At 33.8% G+C, this 10,099-nt stretch overlaps 1 protein-coding gene across 1 annotated transcript in view; it reads right to left on the bottom strand.

Moving 5' to 3' along the window:
• Positions 1-804: 804 nt before the first annotated feature.
• LOC117115947 overlaps positions 805-10,099 on the bottom strand; it is a gene marked incomplete at its 3' end in the record, with an annotated part of 53,672 nt that continues 44,377 nt past the window's right edge. Inside the window, exons 5-12 of the mRNA XM_033259841.1 lie at positions 7,268-7,361; positions 6,464-6,940; positions 5,577-5,619; positions 4,110-4,298; positions 3,380-3,573; positions 2,480-2,542; positions 1,552-1,644; positions 805-902 (exon numbers count right to left, since the gene is read on the bottom strand). Coding sequence (XP_033115732.1) covers positions 805-902; positions 1,552-1,644; positions 2,480-2,542; positions 3,380-3,573; positions 4,110-4,298; positions 5,577-5,619; positions 6,464-6,940; positions 7,268-7,361 — 1,251 coding nt within the window. The remainder of the gene's footprint in view (positions 903-1,551; positions 1,645-2,479; positions 2,543-3,379; positions 3,574-4,109; positions 4,299-5,576; positions 5,620-6,463; positions 6,941-7,267; positions 7,362-10,099) is intronic.

Here is a 10,099-nt window from a genome sequence, read left to right as displayed (position 1 = left end):
CCCCCCCCCCCCCCCCACAAAAAAATTCTGACTATTTACCCAACATCTGTACACCGTTTTTCTAGCTATAACGCACTCTAACATGTTAAGGGTGGTGGGGGGGGGGGGAAGAGCTGTCTGGACGTTGACGACCATCACCCCTATGGATCCACTCAAGAGTATCAATTAAATAAACATTCTGTGAAGCCAAGTCAGCCAAATGCTGCAAATATTGCCGTATAAAACAAAATATTTTCAAGCATAATATTGAATACTACTACGTCTGCTAATTTTAGAAAGACCTTTTGCAAATGAAAAATCAAATTACCTTTTGAATAAAGAACGAGCCAATAATAATTTTGTTTATGATATGTTAAAGCAAGTAAGATAGGCCAACTGGTAAAGGGTATATACGCGTTTATACGCGTTTGTATCAACCGCACTCACTGAAGTGTTACGTTCTACTTTATCATCCTACATACTGAATACCGTACTCCGCTGGTCCTTTCCCTGTATAGTACTAACGTAATTTGAATAATGAATTCTCATAATGTGTTATCTTTGTAGAGTCAAAAAAAGTATTTTTTATGATATTTGAATGGATATAAATAGGAACTCAAAATATGCCAATAATTAAAAAGAATGGTTCTACAATATATTTCTTCTAGAGCTGTACACGCGTCTGGACAGTGAAATTCTGTCCTTACTCAAATTAGTATATGATAGTCGGTCACAATCATAGAAATAACAGTAGTACCTAGTAGTAAGTTGTAAGAATTTCTTTAGTAATAGTAAAATAGTAACACTGTATGTAGTGGTAGATACCTGTATCCGCATATTTTTCTCAGCTTCTTCAATCTTCAGATTTTCTCCTAAATTCCAATGAATTTCGTCATCTGTCCACATGATAAACGGTTCATATCCTTAGCAAACGAAAAGGGAAAAACACAAATTTGTTAAATATTTTAAATTCTATGGCAACAAGTTGGGAAGTACCGTATTTAAAAAAAATATTAAACGTAATAAAATAATTCTGACCACGAAATAGGAACAAATAAAATGGGTATCGAAAGGGGGGAAATTTACTTACTGATTATACGATATCAGACATAGAGGACGAGTTAGTAAACTTGATTTTGGTGAGAGAGGTAGTGAGTTTTTCGTCCTTATATATTACACATATAGGCCTACATCAATACAACATTCGAAATAGTAAGGGAATGGTCGAATGACGGTAAAAGGTTATTGATCATGCGCTGCACTGCCCCGCCCATTACTTTTGATGTTGTTTTCTATTTCAAGCAATAGGAACATATTCACATTTTAGACAAGCATCGGTGACGTCACAGCAGCTACATGTGAAATATAAACTGAAATGTACAATATGTATTGTAATTTAATATATATATGTCTGTAAATCGGCATAATTATGTATGTATTTATTGGATATGTAGATATGATTTATTTACGTGTGTATGTTTGTTTATAATGTGTACGTAAAAGCTAATATTAATGGATTTGTATGATTAATTAATAAAACAGACCTATAACTTATAAACTTTGTTTGCTTACCATGTGCCTGGTTTTCAACATCGTCGAGTTTACCGCTAGAAGACGTAGAGCCAGTAAACTTTAATTCATCCATTCTTTTTCCCTTCTGATATCCTTTATTTGAAATACGTACAGTCACATGATTACAAAAAATATACTGCGTTTTGAATTAAAAACACGTTTATACTGGTACGTAATAACAGTCACGTCTAGTTATTAGGCAACATTTCAATGTATTATGTACAAGAGGTATAGGGGTACAATAGACAAACTTCTAAAATGGATTAAATAGAATTTGTATAATTAACATGTACCAGTGTAATTGTTATGATAATTCAGTTTTATTGGCTTAAACGTTCTTGTACTTGTTTATTTATGTATTTAATAACAAAAGTTATCAATAGTATACAGTTAGGTAGCAGTCCTTGGTATTCAATTCGCAGTAGTGGAAAAGTATATTATTTCTATATACTATTGTCGCACATTACGAAAATGACCACAAATACAGATACGTTAAAGCTTTCTTTTCATTACTCGTGTCACACCAACATTTATTTATTAAGTTATTTTTCATTTTGGTGGTTAGGATCAAATCAATGAAACGGAAATTGATACCGTAAGTCCTTTTAAAAGAGCATAGTGATGTATTGTCAAAGGGGTTCCACAGTTTGCTCCAAAACATTACCAAATGTCTTGCGAGTAGATTTAAATGGTACCGTAGATTTTTAAAATTATATCCGTCTTTATTTAATATTTGTATTCGTGTAGCATAATATGCGGTGAATGATTAACTGGGGATCAAATCTGAAAACCTACAATTGATGTAAAACTTTTCATCATTTTATTTTGTAAGCTTTTAATATAGCCTGACCATCGAATAATGCATATCTTTAGCTAAGGCTGAAGACACTACTATACGAATTAATATGCTTGTCAAAATTATACTTGCCACGCTTTATCCAGCCACCGACAATAATTCGTCCATTTGATAGCTTTTTGCCGCTATGAGGATCTATAGATGACAGTGAAATGAGAAATGAGAAATATAAATTAAAGAAAACAATTATTCGCTACTCATTCTCATCATCCTCAGCAATCCCTTCATCATAGTCATCAGCACCAGCAGCTGGTAGGCTTAAACTTTACTCAAATAACTATCGTGATCTGTATCATTAAAAAAAAAATAACTGTGAAACAATTATATTGTTTGTACTAACTTGGGGCATGTCAATAAACTGTAAAAAATTACTCCCTTTCTATTCAAATGCCTACGTCTACCTTTTCGATGATAATTGATCTGATTAGTAACAACATTAGGCCTACACATCAGCAGTGGCGTATTTATGAGTGCATTGGTGAACTAGGGGTACACGCCTCTTAAACAGCAATTGGCCGTAGCCCTTCCCCCGGCCACCCCGCCCTCACCGCTGAAATTTGGATGAGCAAAAAAAATCACCACATATCGCACTATTTTGTCAGCTAGGTTCCTCATCTAATTATCTGACACCATCACTTATATGTTCGTCCCCCATCAGCCCTAACGAATTGTGAAGTTACACCACGAGCACCACCAATATCATCAGGGCCACCAACATCATCATTATCACCCCCCATCGCAACAATCTCATTAGGCCTAGGCCAAATGTTTACTAAAATGTCCTGTTGTTATATTAGCAAATTTTCTGCAAAAAAAGGTGAGTGTGAGGTCCATTCATGGATAGGTGAGAAAACTGTACACAAACGATAAGCCTATCTATTCAAAGTGATCTGAGGATCATTATTATTTTTACTAAAATTTGTTTTTGTGTTATCATTATCTAAACTTCATTTTCTTATGCTAACAACTCACCAAATTTTAAAATCTCAACAGGTCCCTTAGATTCCAATGTCTCAACGAAGTTGTTGATTAAATTAAAGCTTCCGTCTGGCAGGAAAGAAAACACCTTCCCTAGCAATCGTCTGTCTTTAGATACATTTATAAATCCAAGGAAGATATACGAATGATACCGACCTGGTAGTGCAACCAAGCTCAACAACTCTTCTCTGAAAGATCAGTGGGGGATTTAGAGTAATTTTTGTGAAAGCTTATCAGAAAATCACCATGCTAAATGTTAAAAATCAATCAAATACAAATTTACCCTTCCCACCCCTACCAGGTGCTCTTCCATAAGGCTATTCAATTCGCACATTCACGCCCCTTCTTTCCTAACGGGCTAGATCTACCCCTGATGTAAACAATTTCAATGTAGTTATTACGTTCTATAACATTGATAAATTCTAATTCAATAATCATTGGCGAAGCCGGTGTTAGCTCGCCCCCTCGGCAGCAACCAAATACCTCAACCACGTATGAAAACATTCAACAAAACATATATCCCTCTGGTCCCAAATAGGTAATAAATCCCCACAACCCTTAATTCTCAGACTAAAAGAACTCAATTGCTGTTCGTCTCCCCATTCCCGGAAAATTATTTGGTCAGGTTATAAACACAACAAAATATAACTACACATGACCTTGAAATGATGGCCTTCTATAGCTTTTTGCAAGATATACCGAATAAATGTATATTACATCTTACTCTGGTTTCAGTAAAACTTTGGAAAAATCATTCCATCTAATAGTAATGTTGTTGTCTTTAGAATGAAGTTTTCCTGCACACGTAATATAGCGTAAAATTGTTTTATCTTCTCTTTGTTCTTCTTTTTTTTCTTTTTCCATTTTTAGCGCAAATGCATACACTTGATCACTGAGGACAATTCCAATTGGACTGAAAATAATAATAATGATAATGATAATAATAATAATAATAATAATAATAATAATAATCATGAATTAGTGAATCATCAAAGACTATTTTCAAGGAGTTGGAATAAAAATTTTTACAAGAATATAAAATACTTACACAAAACAGAAAAAATATAGAAAAAAAGCCTCAAGAATCGAACACAAAAATAATAAAAATAAAACAAATAACAAGGGTAAAAGAAGACAATTAGGCCTATAATCATTTATGCAATTGAATTAATTATTTTTCTAACTTATTGTAAAACTATAACTAAATACCAAAAGGCACACGAATACATAAATAAAATGATTCATTTTTAAGTTAATTATTATTTAATTTATTACAAATTAATAATACATTAAGTAAAAAATAAAGGTGTTACTAGAACTAAATCATAAAGACAATTCGCACATAGTTTATTTTACTTCCAATAGTAAAAGTTGTCTATACATTATGCGTTATATAAACTAACCATGTGTAATTTATTGTAGGCCTGTTAACAATTTTAAAACTCTTGTTGTTTAGAATGCAATTGTAATATAGGATCATGCTTGGTATGTGTGAGCTTGTAGCCTATGGAATCCAAGTTTTGGCATGGCCTGCTAGGCATCTTATTTAAACGGAGACGCGTCGATTATAGATATGGTAGATTGATTGTAAACAGAAAAAGAAAAACGACATTGCCCTTCTAAAATTGGTTGAGATGTGACGCTAAACAAGTAATTTTTTCACGCCGCACCTTTAGGCTGTCAATCAAGAGGAAACAGTCATTAAGAAACTGTAGGAAATATAGCCACACACTGGCGGCAGTAGTAGAAGGGATTAGCCAAGCAAATGGGGGAGGGGGATGAATACAAATAAATAAAATAATAATAATAATAATAATAATAATAATAATAATAATAATAATAATAATAATATAATAATAATAATATTATTATTATTATTATTATTATTATTATTATTATTATTATTATTATCATCATCATTAACATTAATCAAAGTATTATAATGAAAAAAATCCAAATGGAAGAATTGAGGCAATACGGTAAATTATGTGCCATGTCATAACAAAATTCACACATATTATAAATTTAGAATTAGTTTTATAAACAAAATTGAATAAGGTAAAGATGTTGCGGCGTTTTTTTGTTTTTTTTTTTGTTTTTTTTTGTTTATATTTTTTTATAGGCATTTTTTGTTTAATTTGGCCTAATGGATAGCAATACACCAGTACAGCTAATCAAACCACACTCTCACCTGATGAACTGTTTCTTGTCGACGTTGCTCCTGTAAACGGGATCTAAATAAAAGAAATAATATAATATTTATAAATAAGGTTATATACGGCTTATATACATGGAAGCGGTTGGCGTAATGGTTGTGTCTCAAATTCTGAAACTTGGAAGTCTTGGGGCTCGGGAATTTTGCTCTGCAGGTCACTTGTGTAATTGGTCAAGGCAATATCTGCATTGCTTCTCTCCACCCAGAAGTATAAGTGGGTACCTGAGGAGGTTCGAGTGCCTAATGCTCTAATATATTTCATGCTATGGAATTTTGATATTTTTCATACTATGGAATATCCGCATACGTTCCAGTGACGTGGATTCCCTACCTTGACGTCAGGGGTTCAAACACCCACTGTAGAAGCCGCTTGTTTCCTTGGGAAAGGCATTTTACCTACGTTTGTCTCTATCTACCCAGTATAAATGGGTACCTGGTAGGATGTTGTAACATTTAATGCACTAGTTTCGTGCGCTAAGACTAGACTGTAGCACTCGGCTATGCATACTCTCCAGGGAGCAGAGAAGGTTGCACTTTGTGCTTGTTTGCCATTGCATGTTATCCAATGACCATGGGTAATAATACTCAGCGCCTTTGATCTATCATATAATTTGAAATTGGCACTATATAATTATTCAAGCATTATAATTATTGACAGAAGTAGTTATGCAGGAAAGAAATCTTGAGTCCTAGTTGTGGGTAGAGCGCGCTATATAAAAAGGGATAGACTTATACTGTGTTACACTGTTTTTTGATTGGGAATGTAGCATCAAAGTAAAATGATAAAGCATTGTTTAGTTTAACTACATAAATTTCACTTTGGTTGTGCTGGCTGTATGGTTGCCTACTTCAGGCTGACTTACTTGAGAGTTGAATGCACGTTTTTCCAAAAAATGTGTGTTTTATTTTTTGTAACGCACCAGACGAAAATTTCTCGTGTTTTATCTGCAATAAGTATACATATTGTCCTTCAATGTCATCAGTTACGTCTTTAAATCTAAGGTATCCTTCTGCAGCTGCACCTTTTTTAATAAGTCCCTTTAATTTGAACGTAAATTCGACTGGTCCATGGCTGTCATTAACATTACAGTTCCCTTTTATTTTATCTTTCAATTTTTCGTCAGGGGGATAAAGTCTCCTTAAAATGTTTTCTGGCCAAGTACGTGATAGTAATAATAGAGTACAACACCTATTATGGTGTCCCTCCATTTCTTGGAAGCATACATGATCTGAATTATAATTTGATTCAAAGGATGCCTTGATGCACTCTCCTCTTGCAACCGTTTTCTCTTTATCGTTTCCGAAATCAAGAGTTTCTTCATATTCTGATTTTGCAAAATCTGCCAAGCACAGAAATATACATGTATATTTTTAGATAATTACCGTATGTATACGGTAATTTTCGAAAAATAATCATTCTACGTATAGTATTATTAATTATTTATTCAGGCAAAATATACGATATACAAAATATAATGAAAATAAAAAAAACACAACATTATACATTAACAAGTCATTAAATAAACCATTAGCACAAAAGCAGTCTAAACCACTGCCACCAAAGGTACGGTATGTTATAAATGCATCCCATCGGATACAGCTATAGCGTTGGTTGGCTCTGTGGGCAATCATATTTAAACTGAAATAAGGAAAACCGTTCATTTTACATCTTTTTAGATAAGCCATTATTTCAAAATCATCCAGTGCTCGTTCTGCATTTATCTCATTTTTCTGATCCTTTTTGATTACCGTGTTATTTATCTGGAAAATACAAAATTACATGAATTGCTTGAATTGTGAAATACAATTTTAATTTCAATGAATGTATTGCTAGAAAAAATACTAGTATAACGTACCATTGTGATAATGTGCACTGATTAATATAATATAATGATAAAAGTTATGTTTTTTTAAAAAATTTTATTTCAACCATCTTTAAAGAGGGTAACCCTTCCAGTTTAGCCCCGTAGATTAACTGATATTTAGGGGCCCTCTTTATTAAAATCAAAGAACAGTACAAACAACATCATTACAACATAATAATAATAATAATAATAATAATAATATTAATAATAACAATAACAATAATAATAATAATAATAATAATAATAATAATAATAATAATAATAATAACATACAATCCTCATAACAAGTCTTAAAAGTATTAAATTGACGTACATAAAGAAAATGCAAAATAGAAGTTTAATTTATAATGTCTAATATAATATAATGTAATATAATATAGTATAATATAGAAAAAAAAATCAAACAATTTAATAATAAGAATAGCTCAATAAAACAGCAATAAACAACGGCTAAGAGTTTAAAATATATCGTTTCAACTTAAGTTTAAATGTATTTTCTATTTTGCAGTCCCGGAGCTCAATTGGTAAATTTTAAAGATAACTAAATGCACGTTTAAAACATTCCAAATTGACTTTGGGACAAGCTAAATCACCTCTGGTTGAAGCTGGCGTTCTTATAGCTCGGGCAGGGACTCTAGAAAAATTCTCCACAAGGTAACTAGGAGCAAAGTTGTTGATAACTTTAAAGGTAAGGCAGCCGACCTGATATCGCACCCTTTGCGATACACACATTAAGTTGAGTGTGGATAGAAGTGTGTTAGTTGAAGTGCGTGGAGGTGCTTTAATTATGATTCTCATGGCCCGATTTTGTAATTTCTGAATTTTGTCGGTGTTATGCAAGCTGCTTGTACCCCACAAGAGGGCACCGTAGTCAATATGTGGGAGAATTATTGTATTATAGAATAAGAGTGCTGTGCGAGAGTCAATAAATTTTCTTATTCTGGCTAAAATGTGAATTTTATGTGCAAGTTTGGAGCAAAGTTTGCCGACATGTGAATGCCAGTCAAGCTTATTGTCAATATAAACACCAAGGTACTTGTGCATTGTGACTTTTTTAATCCGTTTGCCACTAAAAGATACGTCAATTTCTTTATTTTTTAGCCGCTGAGGTGTGCCAATTAACATCACCTCAGTTTTGTCAATGTATGTCGTCGGAGTAAGTGAGCGATGCTGCTCGCAGCATTTCATGTGTTCATATAAAGACATCATTCTAATGTACTACTTTGACACTCTCCACTTAGAACTAAAATGGTTACAGGGGCGGCACCAGTGGGGGGTTTTCGGGTCGGACAGACCTGGACCCTCCACCCTTCCGACGCACGACTGCGTCGTCGGATTAAAACAATAATAATAATAATTTACCTATCCAATAGACCTAATGTTTTTTTCTTTTTTTTTGTTTTGTTATTTTTTTGTTTTTGTTTTTGTTTTTTTATTGCCAATCCCTAATATTGTGGTCTAAAAGTACATTTGGACCATACTAAGCCATAAAACTCTCCCCGTCGTGAACCCTAAATGGCTGACCTAGAGTGGGGTGAATAGGGTGGCTAACCACCCCTCCCCACCTGCTCCCTTCTGTGACCTCGAAAAAAAACATGGTCATTCCTCTTGTGTGTGTGCTTCTCATGTATATATGTTACATGTAGTAGGCTACTCTCGTAAAACATACGCTTTTTATTTTAAGCTTAACTTCTTTTCAGATGTCATCCAATGGCGTCTGGCCGTCTACTAATTCTAAAAAAATCTCAAATGGAAGGGGATGCCTCTCCCTAAACCCATGCTCGGAGGGGGGGGGGGGGGGCACGTTCTCAGATATTGATGGGGTTCGTCCACTCATTTTTCGTCCGAAATGCAATAAGTTCATAAGTCAAGGAGATTCCTGAACATTGTTGAATATAAATGCATAAATGACCAACAGTGTGCTGTACAACCAGTACTCTATCTCTGCCCACAAACATCCGATTTACTTATTAATACCGAGGGCGCGTGCCTTTATTATAATTTGAGAAGTATGAGAAAAAGCGTGTAATAATAAGATTGGTTTTCGGCACATGGTAAAATAAATTAAAAATACATCAAAGACAATTGAGTTTTATTTTCAATGGAACACCACATCGATTAATTTGATCGATGATAATGATGATGTTATTATATAAGAGTGTCATTTCCGGTAATCTTAGAGAGGCACTATTTCCCCAAATATTCCACCTAAGCCCTTAATTATGGTGTGAACTAATGGCTTTGAAGTAAGTAGGTCTAAATCAAATACATCAACGACATAAATATTTTTAATATTTATTTTCTATAGTATATCACACATATTAACTAGATATCTATGGTTGCCGAAAATGCTGGTAAAACATCACGAGAAATTTGAGCTGCAATTTGACTATATAATGGTGATGTGATGATGGTGAATTGTACTATATAAAAGTGTCATTTCCGATCATCTAGAACTACTATTTCCTAAAGTTTTCGCACCTCAGGCTAAACCATGGTGGGCCTGAGGTGGGTGTGGGTTCACGAAATTTTCCCCCTCACCTTTCGAAACAGATCTGAGCCCTTGTCAAAACTACGCCTCAATCCTCACCCACACCCGCTTAGTGCTTTGAAAATCGCATTATCCACCCCCAC

This window comes from Anneissia japonica, unplaced genomic scaffold, assembly GCF_011630105.1.
Source record: "Anneissia japonica isolate Jap-2015-1 unplaced genomic scaffold, ASM1163010v1 scaffold4707_len98470_cov126, whole genome shotgun sequence".
NCBI lineage: Eukaryota > Metazoa > Echinodermata > Crinoidea > Comatulida > Comatulidae > Anneissia > Anneissia japonica.
Note: the sequence above shows the minus strand (reverse complement) of the source record. Positions and strands in the feature narration are given on the sequence as shown.